Below are 23,618 nucleotides of genomic sequence, written 5' to 3' on the forward strand. Positions count from 1 at the left end.
AGGGCTACAGTCCATGGGGCTGCAGAGTCAGACACGGCTGAGCACACACATACATACACACACATGCAAGCTCTGTGCATGGGTTCTGTGTCTGTTGCATGGGTATGTTCTTGCTTGACTGATAGCTGGCTCTCTTTCCAGAACTCACTGAACCCTGGTTCCCTGATTGTGCCTATGGGAGAGAGGGGAGGGTTAGGAGTCGTGAAGGCAGTGAGAAGCAGAAAGCTCCAGGGGCCTAAGCCCCAGGATAAGAGTGGCAGGGACCCCACTGAGCTCAGCACAGCTTTCCCCATTTCTTCTTCACTTCTTTCCTACTGAGCCACACTTCCAGGGCCAACCCATCAGCCATGAGGACTGCTCTGGTTGAAACCATTTGGTGTTGTCTGGGGGCTCCGAAGACCTCTGGTACCATAATTTTTTATGTCTCAGCACAGAGAAGATAGAGAGAAATGATTCATTAGAATAGGATGCTTGTGAGACTTACAAAAAGGCAGGCAAGGGATGCTTCACTCAGAACTTACTGGGCTACAGTTTTATAATCAAAAGAAAAATGAGCAAGGGGAGAAGAACTTCTTTGTCTTTGACATCGTGCTCCTATCATCAACTCCTTCTCCAGGTTGAGCAGGGGAGTTTTCTTATCCCTATATAGTCAAGCTAGGTCCACAAATTATGGACCAAATTTTTTTTTTGTTTATGTGTGCAGAGAGCATGTCCTAGGAATCATTAACCATTGTTTTCTTGTTTTGGAGCATGTCTTGTGTTTCTGTTGCATGGTTTCACGACTAAACAAGCCTGTGTGGTTTTGTGGTTAAGCAAACCTGCTTTCTTGAGTACCCATTAACTTACAGGGGTCTCCCATATTTTTTTACTTACAATTGCCTAGTGGGATTATCTGTTTAATCACCTACTTTGTCCCTGTACTCTGTCCCTATCATTGTGGCCTGAGATTTGAAGTAGGCAATTGGCCTGAGATTTGAAGCAGGCAATTGTCTGGAAGGCCTTAAGGGCTGGTAGCAGGATTACCCAAGAAGGAATACATTGTCTCACCCTCTTCCCTCCTGATCCTGAGCTTGGGGACTGAAGGAAAGGGCAGCATCAGTCCTGCCGGTTGCCCAGAGTAGTGCCACAGGAAGAGCTAAGTGTCCTGGGCTAGAATAGGGCCCAATCTATGACTGGCTGGGTGCTTGGCTGGAGATGGACTAACTGAGTTTCTTATGGGGGTGGGTGTGGGGGTTGGGAAGCAGGAAGTCTGAGCCCTAGCTCCTGGCATTCTAATTAGCTTTAAGGGCCACTCTGGGTGCCACCTTCTCCCTGGCATAATGCCTATAGATGGCTCCCGTAAGTCATAAAGCACAAAATCCCACCACTACATAGTCTTAAGATTCTTCATTTTTACTTTCTCTCTCTCTTAATATTTATTTATCTGGCTGTACCGAGTCTTAGTTGCAGCATGTGGGATCTAGTTCCCTGACCAGGGATTGAACCCAGGGGCCCTGCATTGGGAGTGCAGAATCTTAGCCACTGGACAATCAGCGAAGTCCCTTCTTTCTCTTTTAAGATGAAATTTAAAATACTTTCAAAAGAGTAACACTTATAAGTTCACACATTTGTACATTCCCTCAGGAGCTAAAGGAAATGAACAGCCATTCCAGAACCAGCAAAGGCACAGAGAACATTCGTAGAGTGGCTCACCTAATTGTGAAGAAAGCACTTTTGCTTCTTGCAGCAACTGCCTGAGGCTGAGAGGAGGAGTGTGATCATTTCCTCCATTTACAGAGAAGGAAACCAAGGCATGGAGAAGTGCTTTGAGCAAGCCCTCAAGTTGCAATGCTCTTATCACCAAGAGCCTTCTCAATTTCTACTCCCGGTCCCAGTAACCTGCAGAGGTGCGGGGCGGCTTTCAAACATATTTTGAAATGGACCCACTCTCCCTGAATGCCAACTTTCCTGGACCCAGAGATCGTTTCCTGCAACACGGTGCCGCCTTCTTTGTCAGGGTCTGTGCAAGGTGCAGGAGGACAGAGATGACCAAGTTTCTTCTCCATGCTGTGGCTCTGTGGCACCTGCCGCCCCATCCTGAGGTCAGACGACAGAGCACGTGCCCGCAGCGTGACTCACAGTGCTTCTGTCTGCAAGAGGCCAAATTATATGTCATTAATAGAGCTTACATGGTTGCCATACCCGCTGAGGGGGCGGGGGAGGGAAATGGTTTGTTCTGTACTGGGTCCAGTAACACAGCCAGAGGCCTGTCTGCCTCACGTGGCTAGGGAAGTGGAGTGAAGCTAGAGGAGCCCCCCAGGCCCTAAAACCACATTCGCAGGGTCACTCTGCCTCCTTTCCCCTCACCCTTTACCCCTCCCACTCCCTGTTCAGAACTCTGTTGAAATCAAATGTGTTGTTTTCCTGCTGTCTGGAATGCCCTTTCATTCCTTGTTTTTTTAAGAAAAAATTTAATTGACGTATTATTGATTTATAATGTCTCAGGTGTATAGCAATGTGATTCAGTTTTATATATATATATTGAATTATATATATATTATTTTTCAGATTCTTTTCCATTATAGGTTATTACAAGACATTGAATATAATTCCCTGTGCTATTTGCTGTTTATCTATTTTATTTTTATTATAAAAAAGTATTTATTTATTTGGCTGTGCTGGGTCTTAGTTGTGGCAAGTGGGATCTGCATCTTCGTTGAAGCATGTGGCACCTTTTTAGTTGTGGCATGTTGGATCTAGTTCCCTGACCAGGGATTGAACCCGGGCCCCCTGCAGTGGGAGCGTGGAGTCTTAGCCACTGGACCTCCAGGGAAGTCCCTGCGACAAGTCCCTGTTTTATATGTAGTAATGTGTATCTGTTAACTCCAAAGTCCAAATGTATCCCTCCCTTCCTTTTCCCCTTTGGTAACTGTAAGTTTGCTTTTTATGTCTGTTAGTTTACTTCTGTTTTGTAAATAAGTTCATTTTTTAAATTTATTTTTAATTGGAGGGTAATTGCCTTACAATATTGTGTTGGTTTCTGCCATACATCAGCATGAATCAGCCATAGATGTATATATGTCCCTTCCCTCTTGAACCTCCCTCCTTGTATTTATTTTTTTTTAGATTCTGCATATAAGTGATATCCTATGATATTTGTCTTTCTCTGTCTGACTTTCTCAGTCTGACTTCACCTAGTATGATCATCTCTAGTTCCATCCATGTTGCTGCAAACATCATTATTTCATTGTTTTTTTGGTCTGAGTATCATCTTATTTTTTAAGATCCAGTTCAAATGTCACTTCCGGGTCACAGTCAGTTAGTAACTTCCTCTCCCAGACTTTCCTAAGGCTTCTATCTGCCTCTGAAGTACGGTCCTTTGGGTCCCCTAGAGGGGAGCTGCTCTGGTCTGGTCCTTGTTCTTCTTGTTCTTGTTGTTCAGTCTTAGTCCAATACCACATGTTTGGTGAAAGAACAGATGTTTACATGTATAACTAAACAAAGAAAAAAAAAAAGTAAACAAGGATGGAGGGTAGAGATTGAGTCAGGAGATAGATGGGCTCCATGCTAGACATTTACATCTGGCCTCCTGTTTGCATTTCTTGGGGCTGGAAGAAGTGGGCTTCAGCCTGGATAGTTAACAACTGTTTGCAATTCCTGATATAAGAGATAGGTAGGCTCCAGTTGAGGAATTTCTAATCAGCCTCCCCCCAGTCTTTGTCAAGGTAATAGTCATGGCAAGGACAAAGATGTGCAAAACTCTGCTTGAGTAAAGGATTAAGGGATCCCCACTCCCCCCTTTTTGGGACAAAGGAGACACTACACACGCGCAGAAAGGCTCCTTGAGGGTCAACAGTCAGGGGATAATTCCAGGCAATAATGAATGAGTCTTGTGCCTCCCAGAAGCCTTCACTTTGAGATAAATCTTGACTGAGGGATGCCTGTGCAACCAGAGGAGGGTCCCAGGGTAGGTCAGGTGTAGAAAAAGAAACCAGATAATTGGCTGAAGGAAGACAAAGACCCAGAAGAACTGACCTATATAAATGACTTCACTGCTATTTTACTGCACTCCTCCTCTCTAAGAGGTATGCCCCTTCTTTCCAGGTGTACATCTCTGCCTTGCTTCTGCCTTAACTAAACAAACCATTTCTCTATATGCTCTCCCACCTGTTGTGCTATGTCTCTAATGGTACTTTGTACCGACATTTACAATGTCTGCCTCTGTATTTTTCACTGGGGGCAAAGATCCAGGGGAAAATGTTTTCTAGCCTCTAGCCCTTGCTGGTCTGGTGGCTAGGATTCCTGTTTATCATCCAGGCTACCCAGGTTCAGTTCCTGGAGAGGGAATTAAGATCTCGCCTCAAGCCACTGCTCATTGCTGCCTCGCTGAAATCAAGATCATAAAGCCCTCTTCCCAGCCCTGTCCGGCTGCCTCTCTACGGGTTCCCTACTGCACACCTCTGTTCAGTGCACACCTGTGTTTGCTTGCGGAGGCATGCCCTGGCTGTGGGTGGTGGGTGACGCCTCGCTCAGCTTCATGGGTCCTGAGCATGCCAGGTGTGGAAGCACAGGGACGAGAGTGGGGGTTTTGAGGACTAGGAAGCCCCAGGGCTAGGCTATGTCTGGGTGCCAGACAAGAAGGGCAGTTAGAGGTGGGAGCACTCCCTCGCCCCATTCTTCTGTCTTCCTTGAGGCAAGTGACCAGAAGCCACACACAGAGGTTCTGGGCAGAGGTGAAGAGAGCCAGGTACAGAGGGAAGACCCAAGATCCCAAGATCTCTGCCAAGAGGTACGCTGAAGCGGTGAAGAGGCACAGAGGGAAGAATGTTCTGGGGATGAGGGAGAGAGGGCGCCTCGGGAAGGTCCAGGGGTCCGAGGTAGGAAGACCCAGGCCCCGGATTCTTGTTCTGGCTCTTCCAAGTTGGGTCAACCGGCGGTGCAAGTCATTTCACCTTTCTGAGCGGCAGTGCCTTCATCTGTACAATGGGCGTCGCAACAAGCCCTGCCTGAGAGACAGTGACTAATGGGATGAGATTGTCGCTGGGTGACCAGCAGAAGACAGTTCCAGCGGCAGGGCCCGCCCGGATGGAGGGGTGTAGCACGGGAGGCGCGGGGAGATGGCCGGACGAATGCGGAAGAAGTCCCCGCCCCGGGCCTACTCTCCGGGACCCCAGCCTCTCTCGCTATCTGCCTCCTCCCAGGACCGGGAGGCCCGGAGCGCCGAGGCGCGTTCTCGCGCGTGTCCGCTGCCGGGCGCGTAGCCAGAAAGGGCAGGGCTCCGCGCAGGCGGGCGGGGCGGGCAGGAAGCGCGGCGCCGCGCCGGGGCCTTTGCGAGTAAGCGAGAGACTCTGGCGACGACCGCTCCCGGCCTGGACCGCGGCGGGTAAAGGTCTAAGCAGCGGGGGCGGGGTGGGGCTGGGCTGGAGCCGCAAGGAGCCGGCTGCCGGGGTTGCGTAGGACGCAGCGGTGCGCTGAATGGTGGCCGTTGTGGCGGGCTCTCCCCTTGGGTCTGAAACCAACTTAAACAGGGAAAGCTGGGGTCCCCGATTAAGAGGAGGAGCTCTGGATTTGTGCGAGCACAGACCTGGTACCTTTCCTGCGGTGCCCTCTTCTTTTCTCACTGCTCTGGAGACCAGGGGTGATCCTCCGAAAGTTACCCTCCCCACCGCCGCCCCCACCACGAGTCCCATCTTGAATCAGAGGCCCTGCGTCTGATTTTTTCCCACTGAGCTAGTTTCCCCAAGCTTTTCTAGCTTGCCAGGGCCGCCTCTTAACCCTTCTGCAACCGGGACTCCAAGTCTGAGCCCCAGCCTGCACCTCCACAGGTTGGCCCTGCTGGCAAGAGGGCCCAGTGCACCCACTTCTCCCTAAGTGTGTCCTGCCCTTAAGGAGCCACATCCCAGTGGAGACCGGCTGCCAAGTAGCTGTGTGCTTCATTTAAGGGAGCTCAGGGATGGGGAAAGACTGCCCAGGAGAGAGGGACTTTAAGCAGTTTTTAAAAGCTTGGGTAGGATTCTGGCAGGAGAGAAAGGTCATTCCAAGCTGATGGAAGAGTATGAACAAAGTAAAGTGCAAGCAAGATTCGGAAAGCCTGGTGGATAAGGCACCGGTCAGGGGCATTATCAGAAAAATAGCAGATGTGGGTCAGGTATTTGGACTCCATACAACCTAGGATTTTAGGGAGGCGATTAGTGGCTGGGATGAGGGATGGGAATGGAATGGCACTGAAGGCAGAGAGAAGGTAAAGAGAAGAGGGGTCCCCGGAAGTCTGTGGAGGGTCTGAGTTACCACAGGGGTGGGAGGGATATTGCAACAGGAACAGGCTGGCAAAGAATGGGGAGGAGGAACTGGCCAGCGGGCTGATTCCAGTGGATAAAAGAGGAGGGAAGAATTTGAAGATAAAGGGGTCAGATTTCAAGAAGAAATCATGTGATTGGGAAGATGTGCGGTGAAGTAACTGAACAGGGAGGAGGGCTGCTGAGTTCAGTTCTGCAAGCATGCATCTTGAAGCACAGGCAGGATGTCCATATGGAGACACAAAGTAGCAAGTCCTTTGTTCATTTATCTATTATTTATGCCAGCCTGAAAAGCAGGTTAGATAAAAGTCACAGAGAAGATAAAATGGTCAAACTATTAAAACTCAGCTAAAAGGACCTGAGAGCTACAGAAAAACTTGAGAGTGGATGATTCTTTACTGGGAATTGTTGGCTCGGAAAAGCTTCTGAACATGAACACAGAACTCCTATGAGTTTGCTGGAAGCCAAGCAAAAGAAGAAAAGGACAACAAGGGGGACTTCCCTGGTAGTCCAGTGGTTAAGACTCTGCGCTTGCATTGCAGGGGGTACAGGTTTCATCCCTAGTCAAGGAACTAAGATCCCACATGCTTTGCTGTACAGCCAAAATAAATAATTTTTTTTTTAAAGGACAGCTAAATAGTTCATTAGGCTGGAACTCAGGAGAAAGGCGATCATGAAGCCATAGGGTAGAGGCAGTGGATGGTAGGAGATAAAATGGGATCACTCAGGTGGGGGATGTGGAGGAGGGAGGTCTGAAGGCCAGGCCGGGGCTTTGGTGACACTGACACTTAAGTAAAAGCCAATGTTCTCTTGAGGAGGAAGGCCACCCTTTGGCCTGCTCGGGGAGGTGGGGTGGGAAAGTTGGGGTGTGTGGGGTCCATTCATACCATTTTTCCTACAGGGGAACAGACTAGAAGGCAGTGTGCTCAGTCCCGCAGGCTCTGATCTTTTCTCCTGCCATGAGGTGGGGCTGCCATTTGCCCAGGGCCTCTTGGAGCCCTGGTCTGAGAAGAGTACTCCAGCCAGCAGGTGAGCAGGAAGCAGGGGTTTCTGTTTCCAACTCTCCCTTCATCTTCAGAGTCCAGACGGCACCCCCAGTAGAGCAGGGATCCACACACCAGGTGTGCTAGTCCCAGCTCTGTGATTCTTTAGCTGTTGACCTTGAACAAGTCACTGCACCTCCCCAGCTTCCTTTCTCCCATCCTAAACTAAGGGAGTCGAACTAAAAGATCTTTGAGGGTCCCTGTAGCTACATAAGCCCAGGAACACTGGTCTGATTTAATTTTGCATTTAACAGATGTTTATTGAGTGCCTGCTGTGTGCTAGACAGACCCTGTGCTTAGTTCTAAGTAGATAATTATGAACAAAACAGATGTAATCCCCGCTCTCATGGAAGAATGGGTGTGTGAATGAATGTTAATGAAATAATTACATAATGAAATATAATAACTGCTGCAAAGGGGCAGTTCGTGATGCTATGAGAGCAAACGATGAGGGGGGTTGACGTAGATATGGGGGTTTGTGTATTGTTGAGCTAATGTGGGTGAGTTCTTGATGCTATTTCTTCCTTCTTTCTCTCTGTAGATGAACATATCCCCTTCCTGATTCACTGGAGTTGGCCCCTTAAAGGGGAGCGCCCTCTTGGGTCCCCGAGGTGAGGCCTTGGTGTCATACTTTTAGGACACATCGGGACACAGCAGAGTAGCCTGGGAAGGGTCAGGACTTGCAGAGAGCTTGATGCCCTGGGGAGAGGTTGGTCTCCCGGTGGGTAGAGAGCGTAGAGAGTCAGCTACTAGACCTAAAGAGGAAGTTGGCTTATATCATCCATGGTGCAAGTCACAGTGGTCAGCCAGAGGAAGAACTGGTGGAAGGTGGGCGGAATCCGGTAGGGGCCAGCCTAAGTTCCCGGCAGGCAGGGAGCAGCGGGGAGCTGGAGGGCTAGGGGCGAGACCTCAGGCCCTGGGAAGGGTGTGAGAGAATCAGACGAGGCTCTGGACTTGGATGTCCAGGGTCAGGGCTGGATCTTAGGAAGCCAGAAGTCTATCAGCTGAGGCAGGACTGGACTCTGAGCCTCTGTGGAGCCTGAGCCCAACAGCCAAGCCCCAGCTCACCCCCTCTCTTTGCTCACAGGGCCTTTATACGCCACAATGGAAGCTCAGTGGGCAATGGTCCTTCATCCGGGAGGCATGGACAGTTGTTCCGGGGCATTGCTGCATCTGGTAAAGGGACTGGCTTCTCAGTCAGCCTGAGGAGAGGGGATGCTGGGATCCCAGGGGGTGTGATGGGGTCGGGGATGGTGGGGAGAGAAGCAAGCAGGAAGGTGGTATAGAGCACCCATTACCATCGGCCATCTGTGGACCCACTCTCCCTGGCCTCATTATCTGTCTATCTGTGTACCCCTTCTTGCGACACTCGTGCAGTGCACACTTACGGTGTACAAAGCACTGGGAGGGACATATCATCCCTCCCTTCAACACACTGCCTCTAGCTGTCAGGGAAGATCATGCACAGATAATCATGCAACCAGTCAGCCCAGACTCACCATCACTCATCCCATGGCTCCCTACTTCCTGTCACAGGGGTCTGAACTTCCTGGACATTCTGAGGGAGTCCTGTGTGTCCAGCACCATTTTGGACCCCAGCATCTCCCAATGTCGTGTCTTGACTCGGCAGCTTGACCCTAGCTCTAAGGTCTCCCTAAGCTCTCGCGTTTCCCCGCCCCTCTCCCTGACCTCCCTCTCTCCTCTTGCCTTCCCATTCAGAAGCTCTCCAGCGGCACCGCCACAACCTGGCCGAGTGGTTCAGTCGGCTGCCCAGGGAAGAGCGCCAGTTTGGCCCGACCTTTGCACTAGACACAGTCCATGTCGACCCTGTGATCCGTGAGAGCACCCCTGATGAGCTGCTGCGCCCACTGGCTGAACTGGCCCTGGAGCATCAGCCACCCTCTGCTGGGCTCCCCCCGCTAGCCCTGTCTCAGCTCTTTGACCCAGATGCCTGTGGGCGCCGGGTGCAGACGGTGGTGCTTTATGGGACCGTGGGCACAGGCAAGAGCACGCTGGTGCGCAAGATGGTCTTGGACTGGTGCTATGGGCGGCTGCCAGCCTTCGAGCTGCTCATTCCCTTCTCCTGTGAGGACCTGTCATCCCTGGGCCCTGCTCCCGCCTCCTTGTGCCAACTTGTAGCCCAGCGCTACACTCCCCTGAAGGAGATTCTGCCTCTGATGGCCGCTGCCGGTTCCCGCCTGCTCTTTGTGCTCCACGGCTTGGAGCATCTCAACCTCAATTTCTCCTTGGCCAGCACAGGGCTTTGCAGTGACCCCGAGAAGCCAGAGGCGCCAGCTGCCATCATCATCAACCTGCTGCGCAAATACATGTTGCCTGAGGTGAGTGTGCCCTGCCCCGATTTGCTGTCCCTAACTTGCCCCCTAAGGATTTTTGCGTTCTGGGTCCACATATTTAATACATAGGAGCGTAGGCTCTGGGTTAGTTCAAATCCTGCCCCTCTGCTTCCAAGCTGTGGGACTGAGCTGGTCAGTAGCTTCTCCAGGCTTCCACTTCCTTCTGTCCTTGAGTTGCGTTGATCAAATGAGATGCTGCATAGGAAGTGCTTAGCACGGTGCCCTGGATCATAGTGGGTCCACATAAGTCTGAGTTATTATTACTGAGGTCATCATCATCTTCACCCTTGGACTCTTCCCTGGCAAGTGAGGCAATGAGGACACCAGGGTCTTTCTTAACCCTCCACCATGCCCTTCCCAGGCCAGCATTCTGGTGACCACCCGGCCCTCTGCCATCGGCCGCATCCCCAGCAAGTACGTAGGCCGCTATGGAGAGATCTGTGGCTTCTCCGATACAAACCTCCAGAAGCTCTACTTCCAGCTCCGCCTCAACCAGCCAGACTGCGGGCCCGGAGCTGGGGGAGTATCAGTCACGCCGGCTCAGCGCGACCACCTGGTGCAGATGCTGACCCGGAATCTGGAGGGGCACCATCAGATCGCTGCTGCCTGCTTCCTGCCCTCCTACTGCTGGCTCGTCTGTGCCACCCTGCACTTCCTGCATGCCCCCACGCCGGCCGGCCAGACCCTCACAAGCATCTATACCAGCTTCCTGCGTCTTAACTTCAGTGGGGAGATGCTGGACAGCACTGACCCCTCCAAGTTGTCCCTGATGGCCTATGCGGCCCGAACCATGGGCAAGCTGGCCTACGAGGGTGTGTCCTCCCGCAAGACATACTTCTCCGAAGAGGACGTGCGTGGCTGCCTGGAAGCCGGCGTCCAGACAGAAGAGGAGTTTCAGCTGCTGCATGTTTTCCGCCGAGACGCCCTGCGGTTTTTTCTGGCCCCATGCGTGGAGCCAGGACACACGGGTACCTTCGTGTTCACTGTGCCTGCCATGCAGGAATACCTGGCTGCCCTCTACATCGTGCTGGGTTTGAGGAAGACAACTCTGCAGAGGGTGGGCAAGGAAGTGGCCGAGCTCGTGGGCCGTGTCGGGGAGGATGTCAGCCTGGTCCTGGGCATCGTGGCCAAGCTGCTGCCCTTGCGGGCCCTGCCGCTGCTCTTCAACCTGCTCAAGGTAACAGCCCCAGGACCCCTGGCTCCAGTCCCCATCCTCCCTGTTCACCCCCTGCTCCTCTCCCAGAAGGAACCCGTTTTCCCTGCATAACTGTGAATCTCCTTCTTGGCTCTGTTTCAGATCTGGGCAGTCTGGCTTTTAATGGGATTGGGGTATAAGGAAGAGGGAAAGAGAAGCCATAGGCTGGGGAATGCTTGGAGGGGGATCTGAGGGTGCAAGGACTTTATTAATAACAATCCCATAACTCTGATGATAGGTTTTGGGGGGTGGTTTAATATCTTTCCTAGTCTTCGTTGCTGGGCGGCAGGGGTCACTACAGTCCAGGGTTAGGGTTAGGTTTAGGGTTGTGCTTTGCAGGTCCAGAAACCCAATTGTATCTATTCCTCAGAGGTGATTAGACTCTGGGAGTGATGTCTCATCCTAACTTAATCACCAGAGACAGGTTTATAAAGCAGATGCCATTTTATTCATTTATACCAGGAGGAAAAATGGCATTGGTAATTGATTTAGGACAGTCCGTCCAGGGTGCAGGTCCGCTCCAGAAACCAAATTACAGGCCCGAGGACTGTGCTGTGAGCAGTGCAGATGCACTAAGTTTTTGATGGGAAGAAATATCCACTCTCAGCTGATGTCTGCCGGATGCCTTGTAAATGAAACACTATTATAATCCTTTTTATAGATGAGGAAACTAGGGCTCGCAGAGGCTAAGTAACTTGACCAAGGTCATTCAGTAAGTAGAATAACTTGGATCTGAGTGCAGGTTTTATAGTTCCGAATCCTGTGCTTTTTCTGCTAAACTTTACAGATGTACTTTGGATATTTCTGTGAAGCTGTGGTGCTTTGCTGGTAACCCCAGTCCTCTGTAGAAATGTTTCAGTTACCTATCTTGAGGAAGCAGGGCCTTGGTAAGTGGACAAAATTTTAACAAGTTTTCCTTTTTATAGGCAGCAAAACGTCAGGGTTAAGAATAGGGATTTTATAACACAGCTGCTGCTGCTGCTGCTAAATCGCTTCGGTTGTGTCCGACTCTGTGTGACCCCATAGACGGCAGCCCACCAGGCTTCCCCGTCCCTGGGATTCTCCAGGCAAGAACACTGGAGTGGGTTGCCATTTCCTTCTCCAATAACACAGCTACCTGGGTTCAAATCCAGGCTCTGCCACTTAACTAGCTGTGTGACTTTGTACAAGTTACTTAATCTCCCTGTGTCTCAAGGTCCTTATCTGTTAAATGGGAATAATGTGTGTGTTCATTCACTCAGTCATGTCCAACTCTTTACAACCCCATGGACTGTAGCCTGCTCAGGCTCCCCTGTCCATAGAATTTTTCAGTCAAGAATAATGGAGTGGGTTGCCATTTCCTACTCGAAACTGGAAAAATAAAGTATCGGTATCACTGGCCCAATATGAGGATTAAATGTCCTCATCTGCAGATCCTGGCACATAGTAAGTGCTATTTAATTGTCTGTTAGGGACTTCCCTGGTGGTCCAGCGGCTAAGATTCCACCCTCCCAATTCAGGGGGTCCAGGTTTGATCCTTAGTCAGGGAACTAGATCCTACATGATGCAACTAAGGTTTTACATGCCGAGAGTAAGACCCAGTGCAGCATAATAAAAATAAATAAAAAGCTTAAATTTTTTTTTTGCTGTTAAACATAAACAGGCTCAGGCAGCCCATCCCTTCTTACAGCATCAACCCAGGCAGGAAAGTAATGGCCATTGCTGGGGCTGCTCCACCCCTTTGAGGATGTACTTGCTTCATCTGGATTGCAGTGAGGTTGTGGTCTCCTGACGGGATTCAGAAAGCTGCTCAATTACTTGAGGGGGCACCACACCCCCAGCCCCTCTTGGAGGGAGGGTTGCCTAGCAGAGGTTGGGTCCCATCTGTGTCTATATGAGCCTACTGATTCAGCTTCCCAGGGTGACTGTTTTCGTATCTTGTCTCCAGATGATTGTTGGGGGAGGGACACTCTACCCTCCATGGTGAGAACCTTGCCTGTAACAAGTGGGAAAAAAAAGGCAGGCATTAGAGGTTATTGTTCAGTTGCTCAGAGAGTCGTGTCTGACTCTGCAGCCCCATGGACTGCAGCACGTCAGTAGAAGAGGTGCCACAAAACAATCTCATGGCTTTGGCTGGAGGTCCTTTCTTCTCAGAACCATTGCAAACATGGGAGCTGATGTCACCAACCTCCCAAACATTCGTTTTTTTCCGACAGATATTTGAGTGCCTGCTGTGTGCTAGACAATGTGTTATATTCAGAGGAAAAAAACTAACAGAACCCCAGGTTTTTGTCTTTTCTGATCATGCAGTCTCAACACAAACATGTCAGCTAGCCATATGATTAGAAATCTTGTGAAGTGCCTGGAAAGCCAAGTTCCAGGTGCTGTGGACGTGTGTAAGGTGGGGACCTGATTTAAGGGGATAAGGAAAGCCACTCTGTAGGAAGGGCATTTAATCTGATCCCTGCAGGACTAACCAGGAGAAGCACAGGGGGAAAACACTCCAGGAAGAGGATATAGCTTTGAAGGAGAAAAAATCTTAGCAGTATCAAAAAGACAGAAAGGAGAGAGAGAGAGAAGCAGAGAGGACAAGAGCAGAGTGAGTGAGAGGCTGTGATGAAGGCACTGTGGTTGGCAGGGGCCTGTCAATGAAAAATTAATCAATTGTCCATCTGTTGCAAGAGGGAGGACCCTTTCCAGGGCCTCTTGTCTAACTCTTGGAAATGAATTGTCAGTATGTGTCTGAGGAGACACATACTGACAAAGCAAGAGGCTTTATTGGGAAGGGACGTCCAGGCAGAGAGCAGTAGGAAACGGGGTGGGGAGAAGCGGAACTGCTCTGCGCTGTGACTCACAGTCGCAGGTGTTACGGTGATGAGATTAATTTCTGGGTTGTCTTTGGTCAGTCATCTTGTTTGGCCCATATTTAGTCTGACTCAGGGTCCTTCCAAGTGGCTTGTGTGTCTCTTAGCCAAGATGGATTCCAGTGTGCGGATTCTGGGAGGTTAGTAGGCCAATATTATGGGGCTGGCATCTCCTCCCTCCTTTTGGCCCCTCCCAGATTTTCCAGGTTAGTTTTTGGCAGCAGCACCATGTTCCTCTTTGGGGCTTCCTACTGTGAGATAACTCATGCAAGTGGTCATCATCGCTCTGGTCAAGGTAGGCTGCTTCGGTCAATGGTTCCGTAACATATCCAAGAAAGCAATGGAAATTTTAATTCAAGCCAATCTGAGGATTATAACTTGGGAAACAGTCTCTCAGAGAGTTCTAAGAACTATTTCAGAGGTAAAGAGGGAGACCAGTACACATACTGTTTTGCTGAAGGGAGTATGTGTGTATGTCTACGTGTGTTTAGTTGCCTCAGCTGTGTCGTGACCTCATGGACTGTAGCCCACCAGGCTTCTCTGTCCATGGTATTCTCCAGACAAGAATAGCGTGGGGGGTTGCCATTTCCTCCTCCAGGGGATCTTTCTGACGCAGGGATTGAACCCACATCTCCTGCTTGGCAGATGGGTTCTTTACCACTGAGCCACCAGGGAAGCCCCATCTAGTCATGAGGAACAGACATCTTAGTTAATGGTTTTAGTGCTTTCCTAAGTATGGAAAGATGCAAGAATCCAGGTTCATAAAAATTTCTCCTAAAAATATCTAAGGACCAGTTCTGTCAGTTTCAGTCCAGTTAAGTCGCTCAGTCATGTCTGACTCTTTGTGACCCCATGGACTGCAGTACACCAGGCTTCCCTGTCCGTCACCAACTCCTGGAGCTTGCTCAAACTCATGTCCATCGAGTAGCTGATGCCATCCAACCATCTCATCCTCTGTCGTCCCCTTTTCCTCCTGCCCTCAATCTTTCCCAGCATCAGAGTCTTTTCCAATGAGTCAGCTCTTCGCATCAGGTGGCCAAAGTATTGGAGCTTCAGCATCAGTCCTTCCAATGAATATTCAGGACTGATTTCCTTTAGGATGGACTGGTTGGATCTCCTTGCAGTCCAAGGGACTCTCAAGAGTCTTCTCCAACACCATAGTTCAAAACCATCAATTCTTCCATGCTCAGCTTTCTTTATAGTCCAACTTTCATATCCATATATGACTACTGGAAAAACCATAGCTTTGACTAGACGGACCTTTGTCAGCAAAGGAGTGTCTCTGCTTTTTAATACGCTGTCTAAGTTGGTCATAGCTTTTCTTCCAAGCAGCAAGCGAACTTTGATTTCATGGCTGCAGTCACTATCTGCAGTAATTTTGGAGCCCAAGAAAATAAACTCTGTCACTATTTCCACTGTTTCCCCATCTATTTGCCTGAAGTGATGGGGCTGTATGCCATTATCTTCATTTTTTGAAGGCTGAGCTTTAAGTCAGCATTTTCACTCTCCTCTTTCACTTTCACTGTCAGTTTAACCAGAGCACAAATTGCCTCATCCTGATCTTTGCCCTGAATTCCTTTCAAGGTTATTGTAGGCCAGCAACTGCAGTGGCTAATGACTTGATTTTGTAGAACTGTGTAGTGGGCAACATTCTTTATTTTACAATCTCTTCCCTTTCAGTCTTAATTTTGATCAAGGTTTGGGAGGCAGTTTGTGACCAATTTGTTCCAGGGAACTAGGACTGCTCATTCCCAGGTTCAGGCAAGGATTTCACTGATGAGTCACTCAGTGTGCTGTTACTGGACTAGGCCTTATTAACAGTAGCCAAAATCCTCTGACCTGCCTGTCTTACTAGTCTGTTATGATCCAGAAAATGATTTCCTCTTGTTGCTTCGTCCCATATCTAGAGTTACAACTTACAGTCATTCATCTTATAGAACTATATATTTGATCAGTATTTCAGGTTGCCTTGCCTTCCTTAGTGGCTCAGTTGGTAATGAATCTGCCTGCAATGCAGGAGACTCAGCCAGGTAGGGAAGATCCCCTGAAGAAGGAAAGAGCAACCCACTCCAGCACTCTTGCCTGGAGAATTCCATGGACAGAGGAGCCGGGCAGGCTGCAGTCCATGGGATTGCAAAGAATCAGACGAGACTGTGTGATTAACTTTCACTTTCAAGTTGTCTAATCATTAATTTTATCTGAAGCTCAGTCACACGGTAATTCAGGGAACAAGTCTTACAAAATAGGCAAATGCCAGCAAATTTGGAAAACTTAGCAGTGGCCACAGGACTGGAAAAGGTCAGTTTTCATTCCAATCCCAAGAAAGGCAATCCCAAAGAAGGCTCAAACTATCGCACAATTGCACTCATCTAACATTCTAGTAAAGTAATGCTCAAAATTCTCTAAACCAGTCTTCAGCAATATGTGAACCATGAACTTTCAGATGTTCAAGCAGGTTTTAGAACAGGCAGAGGAACCAGAGATCAAATTGCCAACATCCGATGGATCATGGAAAAAGCAAGAGAGTTCCAGAAAAACATCTATTTCTGCTTTATTGACTAGGCCAAAGCCTTTGACTGTGTGGATCACAACAAACTGTGGAAAATTCTGAAAAAGATGGGAATACCAGACCACCTGACCTGTCTCTTGAGAAACCTATATGCAGGTCAGGAAGTAACAGTTAGAACTGGACATGGAACAACAGACTGGTTCCAAATAGGAAAAGGAGTACGTCAAGGCTGTATATTGTCACCCTGCTTATTTAACTTCTATGCAGAGTACATCATGAGAAACGCTGGGTTGGAAGAAGCACAAGCTGGAATCAAGATTGCCGGGAGAAATATCAATAACCTCAGATATGCAGATGACACCACCTTTATGGCAGAAAGTGAAGAGGAACTCAAAAGCCTCTTGATGAAAGTGAAAGTGGAGAGTGAAAAAGTTGGCTTAAAACTCAACATTCAGAAAACGAAGATCATGGCATCCAGTCCCATCACTTCATGGGAAATAGATGGGGAAACAGTGGAAACAATGTCAGACTATTTTTTAAGGCTCCAAAATCACTGCAGATGGTGACTGCAGCCATGAAATTAAAAGACACTTACTCCTTGGAAAAAAAGTTATAACCAACCTAGATAGCATATTCAAAAGCAGAGACATTACTTTGCCAACAAAGGTCCGTCTAGTCAAGGCTATGGTTTTTCCAGTGGTCATGTGTGGATGTGAGAGTTGGACTGTGAAGAAAGCTGAGCACCGAAGAATTGATGCTTTTGAACTGTGATAAGACTGGATAAGACTCTTTTGAGTCCCTTGGACTGCAAGGAGATCCAACCAGTCCATCCTAAAGGAGATCAGTCCTGGGTGTTCATTGGAAGGACTGATGCTGAGGCTGAAACTCTTAATACTTTGGCCATCTCATGCGAAGAGTTGACTCATTGGAAAAGACCCTGATGCTGGGAGGGATTGGGGGCAGGAGAAGAAGGGGACAACAGAGGATGAGATGGCTGGATGGCATCACTGACTCGATGGACATGAGTTTGAGTGGACTCTGGGAGTTGGTGATGGACAGGGAGGCCTGGCGTGCTGCGATTCATGGGGTAGCAAAGAGTCGGACACGACTGAGCGACTGAACTGAACTCAACTGAACAAGTAATAGACCTAATAGCACTGATAAGATCATAAGTAAGTACTGAAGCTAAGATCTCCCATGAGGTGAGGCCCAGTATCCTCCCAGGTCATCTGAGAAATCTTGTTTTGCATCAATCGCTATGTTTAAGGAAAATGATATATTGGCATTTTACATAAAGTTCACCTAAGATGTTTGCATATACAGTGTGAGGGGTAGATCATCATGACCCCTTCAGTTTAGTTCAGTTCAGTCACTCAGTCGTGTCCGACTCTTTGCGACCCCATGAATCGCAGCATGCCAGGCCTCCCTGTCCATCACCAACTCCCGGAGTTCACTCAGACTCAACGTCCATCGAGTCAGTGATGCCATCCAGCCATCTCATCCTCTGTCGTCCCCTTCTCCTCCTGCCCCCAATCCCTCCCAGCATCACAGTCTTTTCCAGTGAGTCAACTGTTCGCGTGAGGTGGCCAAACTACTGGAGTTTCAGCTTTAGCATCATTTCTTCCAAAGAAATCCCAGGGCTGATCTCCTTCAGAATGGACTGGTGGGATCTCCTTGCAGTCCAAGGGACTCTCAAGAGTCTTCTCCAACACCACAGTTCAAAAGCATCAATTCTTCGACGCTCAGCCTTCTTCACAGTCCAACTCTCACATCCATACATGACCACAGGAAAAACCATAGCCTTGACTAGACGGACCTTTGTTGGCAAAGTGATGTCTCTGCTTTTGAATATGCTATCTAGGTTGGTCATAACTTTCCTTCCAAGGAGTAAGTGTCTTTTAATTTCATGGCTGCAGTCACCATCTGCAGTGATTTTGGAGCCCCCAAAAATAAAGTCTGACACTGTTTCCACTGTTTCCCCATCTATTTCCCGTGAAGTGATGGGACCGGATGCCATGATCTTCATTTTCTGAATGTTGAGCTTTAAGCCAACTTTTTCACTCTCCACTTTCACTTTCTTCAAGAGGCTTTTTAGTTCCTCTTCACTTTCTGCCATAAGGGTGGTGTCATCTGCATATCTGAGGTTATTGATATTTCTCCTGGCAGTCTTGATTCCAGCTTGTGCTTCTGCCAGCCCAGCGTTTCTCATGATGTACTCTGCATAGAAGTTAAATAAGCAGGGTGACAATATACAGCCTTGACGTACTCCTTTTCCTATTCGGAACCAGTCTGTTGTTCCATGTTCAGTTCTAAGTGTTGCTTTCTGACCTGCATACAGGTTTCTCAAGAGACAGGTCAGGTGGTCTGGTATTCCCATCTCTTTCAGAATTTTCCACAGTTTGTTGCGATCCACAGAGTCAAAGGCTTTGGCCTAGTCAATAAAGCAGAAATAGATGTTTTTCTGGAACTCTCTTGCTTTTTCCATGATCCATCGGATGTTGGCAATTTGATCTCTGGTTCCTCTGCCTGTTCTAAAACCTGCTTGAACATCAGGAAGTTCACGGTTCACGTATTGCTGAAGCCTGGCTTGGAGAATTTTGAGCATTACTTTACTAGCATGTGAGATGAGTGCAATTGTGCGATAGTTTGAGCAGTCTTTGGCATTGCCTTTCTTTGGGATTGGAATGAAAACTGACCTTTTCCAGTCCTGTGGCCACTGCTGAGTCTTCCAAATTCGCTGGCATATTGAGTGCAGCACTTTCACAGCATCATCTTTCAAGATTTGAAAGAGCTCAACTGGAATTCTATCACCTCCACTAGCTTTGTTCGTAGTGATGCTTTCTAAGGCCCACTTGACTTCACATTCCAGGATGTCTGGCTCTAGGTGAGTGATCATACCATTGTGATTGTCTTGGTTGTGAAGATCTTTTTTGTACTGTTCTTCTGTGTATTCTTGCCACCTCTTCTTAATATCTTCTGCTTCTGTTAGGTCCATACCATTTCTGTCCTTTATCGAGCCCATCTTTGCATGAAATGTTCCCTTGGTATCTCTAATTTTCTTGAAGAGATCTCTAGTCTTTCCCATTCTGTTGTTTTCCTCTATTTCTTTGCACTGGTCGCTGAAGAAGGCTTTCTTATCTCTTCTTGCTATTCTTTGGAACTCCTTGACCCCTTAGAGGATTGAAAAAGGAACCCCTTAGAGGATGGAAAAAGGAATGTTATCTTCAAAGGAGTCACATAACTGATGCCAGAAAAAGAAACTGATCTTTGTGGCAGGTATTTTTGCCATTGGGGAAGTCTAGTTAAATGTAGAATGGAGATGTACAGTGCATACCAGAAGGAAGGGAGGAGGCCCAAATGGGCAGAGAAAAATTTTATGTTTAAATTTTTCTTGTCTTACCTTAAAATATGAATTTTATTTCATCAGGTCAAGTCAGGAAGGGTCTGAAGTAGTAGCAGTGACATCAGTCATCGCTGCTGTGGTGACAGTGATGATGTTGAAGATGGTCATGTATTTATACCACCTAGCCTGGGACCAAGCTAGATGAATAGTATATGCTAATTTCTTCAAGCTAAATGCATAATATATGCTAATTCTTTTCCACCAACCGTGGACTTGGAAACAGAAGGGGTGTTAGGGAAACAGAATTTCCTTATGTCTGGAATACGTGAGACAAGTGCTGAGAGATGACTCTGGAAAGGTCCAGTTGGGGCCAAATTATGCAGTTTTCTATTTCACTTGGGCAGCAGGGAGCCACGGAAGGTGCTGCAGGAGGGGCGAGTAATGTGATCTGACGAATCACGCTCCAGTTTAAAGGAGACTGTGAGGCTTAGGCAGGAAGGCTGAAAGGTAAGCAGGAGGCTGCACCACCCCCCATTCCTCCACACTGCTTCCCTTCCAGGTGGTTCCACGAGTGTTTGGGCGCGTGGTGGGTAAGAGCCGTGAGGCGGTGGCCCAGGCCATGGTGCTGGAGATGTTCCGAGAGGAGGACTACTACAACGACGATGTCCTAGACCAGATGGGTGCTAGTATCCTGGGCGTCGAAGGTCCCCGGCGCCACCCGGATGAGCCTCCAGACGATGAAGTCTTTGAGCTTTTCCCCATGTTCATGGGCGGGCTTCTGTCTGCCCACAACCGGGCAGTGCTGGCTCAGCTTGGCTGCCCCATCAAGACCCTGGATGCCCTGGAGAACGCCCAGGCCATCAAGAAGAAGCTGGGCAAGCTGGGCCGGCAGGTGCTGCCCCCCTCGGAGCTCCTAGACCACCTCTTCTTCCACTATGAGTTCCAGAATCAGCGCTTCTCTGCCGAGGTGCTTGGCTCTCTGCGCCAGCTCAACCTGGCAGGCGTGCGCATGACGCCCCTCAAGTGCACGGTGGTGGCAACTGTCCTGGGCAGCGGAAGGCATGCCCTGGACGAGGTGAACTTGGCCTCCTGCCAGCTGGATCCTGCTGGGTTGCGCACGCTCATGCCTGTCTTCCTGCGTGCCCGGAAGCTGGGGTGAGGCCCTGCCCTCCTGGATGGGCAGAGGAAAAGGTTCTCGGGAGACTAAAGGGAGCGAGAAAGGACCAGAGGGTAGGGTGAGTCTGGTGTGGGTGGAGGTGACAAGAGCCACGGAAGGGGACGCAGCTGTGGACTACAAGAGGTGCATGATGAGGGAGGGTCCTGGTGGGTGGGCAGGCTCCAGGCCGAACTCCTTCCTTGATTTCTTACCTCCCCTCTGGCCACCTTCTGCTCTAGGTTGCAACTCAACAGCCTGGGCCCTGAGGCCTGCAGGGACCTCCGCGACCTGCTGCTACATGACCAGTGCCAAGTGACCACCCTGCGGTGAGTGCCTGTGCAGGGTGCTCCATCCTGCTGGCCAGCTATGGTCAAGGGTAGGCTCTCTGCTTCCCAGCATGCCTGGTGTAATAAACAAGGCAGGCGGGTAGACCCTGACCCACCCTCCTTACTCCCCCACCCTCCTCTCCCCCATCCTCCCCTCCCCCATCCTCCCTGTCTAGTACAAGCAGCCAGGCAGGGGGAACGTACCACGGGTCATAGGTATTAAGTAAGCCTCTCACATGGCTAAAATCAGCCTGGGGAGGGGCCAGTGGAATAACACCCAGGCTAGTTGCCTGGTAACAGCACCACTGATTGCCTCCCAGGATTTTCCCTGTTGTCTCACAAGGTTGACCCTTATGCTGGGCACTCTATATAGATGCTCCCAAAGTGTTGACTGGTTGACTAGCAACCCAGACGCCTGGGTTCCTGATTTCAGGTTGGAGTAAGGGGAGATGAATGGGGTGGGAAGAAGGAGGGGCAATTGGGAACAGAGGGCAAATCGGGGATTGGAAGGGAGTGAAAAAAGGAGGAAGAAAGGAGGAGGAAGGGGAGAGGGAAGGGGCGTGTCACAAGGAGAATGGAAGGCAGGAGGAAGGGAGGGATAAACCAGCTTCCATCTCACTCTTCCTCCCCTGCAGTGAGCTTACCCCAATTTGTCATTTCCTGGCCTGCATTTCTCTGCATCCAGGCTGATCTCTGCCCCAGGCGATGCACCCTTTAGGCCCAAGTCCGGTGCTCAGCACAGGGCATCTGCTAGGAGCTCTCATAACCTTAGACTGCTTGTGGCCCTAGGCTGTCCAACAACCCGATGATGGCGGCGGGTGTGGCCCTGCTGCTGGAGGGGCTGGCAGGAAATACGTCCCTGAAACACCTGTCTCTACTGCACACCGGCCTTGGGGATGAGGGCCTGGAGCTGCTGGCTGCCCAGCTGGACCGAAACCAGCAGCTCCAGGAGCTGAACGTGGCCTACAATGGCGCTGGTGACACGGCGGCCCTGGCCTTAGCCAAGGCTGCCTGGAAGCACCCTTCCTTGGAGCTGCTGCAGTGAGTTTTCCTGCCCCTCCCCCACCCTGTCCCATCACCCCACCCCCCATACGTGATGGGCCCTTCCCTTGCCCTGATTCTCCACCTCTGTTTCTCTTAGGGTCCTAGGGCCCTGGTTCCTATCGACTCTGGTCCCACTGAATTCTAGTGCCATCCCTGCCTCCCAGTGGCCACCGCCCTCCGTCTCTGGCATATTGCAGACACTTTCCCCATCGCATTCCACAGCGAGGGGATGAGTTATGAGACCCCTCGCTTTCTGTCCACCCGCCCTCCACCTTCCTTCTCGGAGCCCCGCTGAATGGCATTTACTCTGCTCTCTCCCGCTAGTCTCTACTTCAACGAGCTGAGCTCAGAGTGCCGCCAGGCCCTGCGGGACTTGGGGAGCGCTGCAGAGGGCGGTGCCCGGGTCGTGGTGTCGCTGACAGAGGGGACAGCAGTGTCCGAGTACTGGTCGGTGATCCTGGGTGAAGTCCAGCGGAACCTCAACAGCTGGGATCGGGGCCGGGTCCGGCGCCACCTGGAGCTGCTGCTGAGGGATCTAGAAGACAACCGGGGAGCCACCCTTAATCCCTGGCGTAAGGCCCAGCTGCTGCGGGTGGAGGGCGAGGTCAGGGCCCTCCTGGAGCAGCTGGGCGGCCCTGGAAGCTGAGACTGTGGCAGCAGTGTGTGTCCCCTGGCCCCAGGTCCTTTCTGTCTGTGACCCTCTAGCTTCCACTACTACTTCTAGAAAGATCCCTTCCGGGGATGGATGATGTGCACACAGGTGTGCCAGTTGCTCTCCTAGGGCATGTCCGACCAGTGTTCCAAGTCTGGAGTTTCCAGGATCGTGGAACATGCCTCACCTCCCTTCAGCTAGAAGGGCTGAAAGATGTGGCATTTGGTGGCCATATTGTCCCTTAGCGTGTGTACGTGCATGCTAAGTCACTTCAGTTGTGTCTGACTCTTTGCGACCCTTTGGGCTGTAGCCCACCAGGCTCCTCTGTCCATGGGATTCTCCAGGCAAGAATACTGGAGTCGGTTGCCATGCCCTCCTCCAGGGGATCTTCCCAACCCAGGGATTGGACCCATGTCTCCTGTGTCTCCTGCATTGCAGGCAGATTCTTTACCGCTGAGCTATTCAGGGAATACACCTGTCCTGTAGCAGCACCTGATTGTGCTGCTTCTCTGATTGTGCCACCAGGGGGCACTCTTATCATGTCGGACTTGCTAGGGGCATTGCTGTCCAGATGTATTGGAGGGTTTCCATGTCTTGCCTTTATGTTTTCTGGGGACACCCAGGTTGCCAGCAGCCACTTTCCTCTCTCACTGGTGCTGTCTTCTCACCGTCATCTCCCTTTCACCAATGGTACCCAAGCTCGGTGGCCCCTAGGGACATGGGGACTGACTTGCTATTAAAGAGTTGTGTCTTCCAACTACTGTGGCCTCTATTTTGCCTTTTGCTTTCAAGAAAGGGTACTGTTCTTAGTCGTTCTGGTTAAACCACTGGCCACTTTCTGTTGCGGATGTTTCTTGGGCACTAAGTTCAGAAGCTGC

At 50.1% G+C, this 23,618-nt stretch overlaps 1 protein-coding gene across 2 annotated transcripts; it reads left to right on the plus strand.

The window, feature by feature from the left end:
- The first annotated feature begins 5,275 nt into the window (after positions 1-5,275).
- On the plus strand, positions 5,276-23,500 carry NLRX1 (NLR family member X1). Of its 2 annotated transcripts, none has more exons than XM_061440562.1 (10): positions 5,276-5,362; positions 7,177-7,304; positions 7,860-7,929; positions 8,406-8,494; positions 9,038-9,657; positions 10,034-10,849; positions 20,122-20,717; positions 20,958-21,044; positions 21,834-22,085; positions 22,413-23,500. In XM_061440562.1, exons 2-10 carry the CDS (start codon positions 7,235-7,237, stop codon positions 22,732-22,734), a joined length of 2,922 nt encoding a protein of 973 aa, XP_061296546.1. In that variant the 5' UTR covers positions 5,276-5,362; positions 7,177-7,234; the 3' UTR covers positions 22,735-23,500. The 2 variants fall into 2 exon arrangements, with proteins under 2 accessions (XP_061296546.1, XP_061296547.1); XM_061440563.1 differs by having other exon boundaries at positions 5,296-5,368.
- Positions 23,501-23,618: the final 118 nt, after the last annotated feature.

Source organism: Bos javanicus, chromosome 15 (genome assembly GCF_032452875.1).
Source record: "Bos javanicus breed banteng chromosome 15, ARS-OSU_banteng_1.0, whole genome shotgun sequence".
NCBI lineage: Eukaryota > Metazoa > Chordata > Mammalia > Artiodactyla > Bovidae > Bos > Bos javanicus.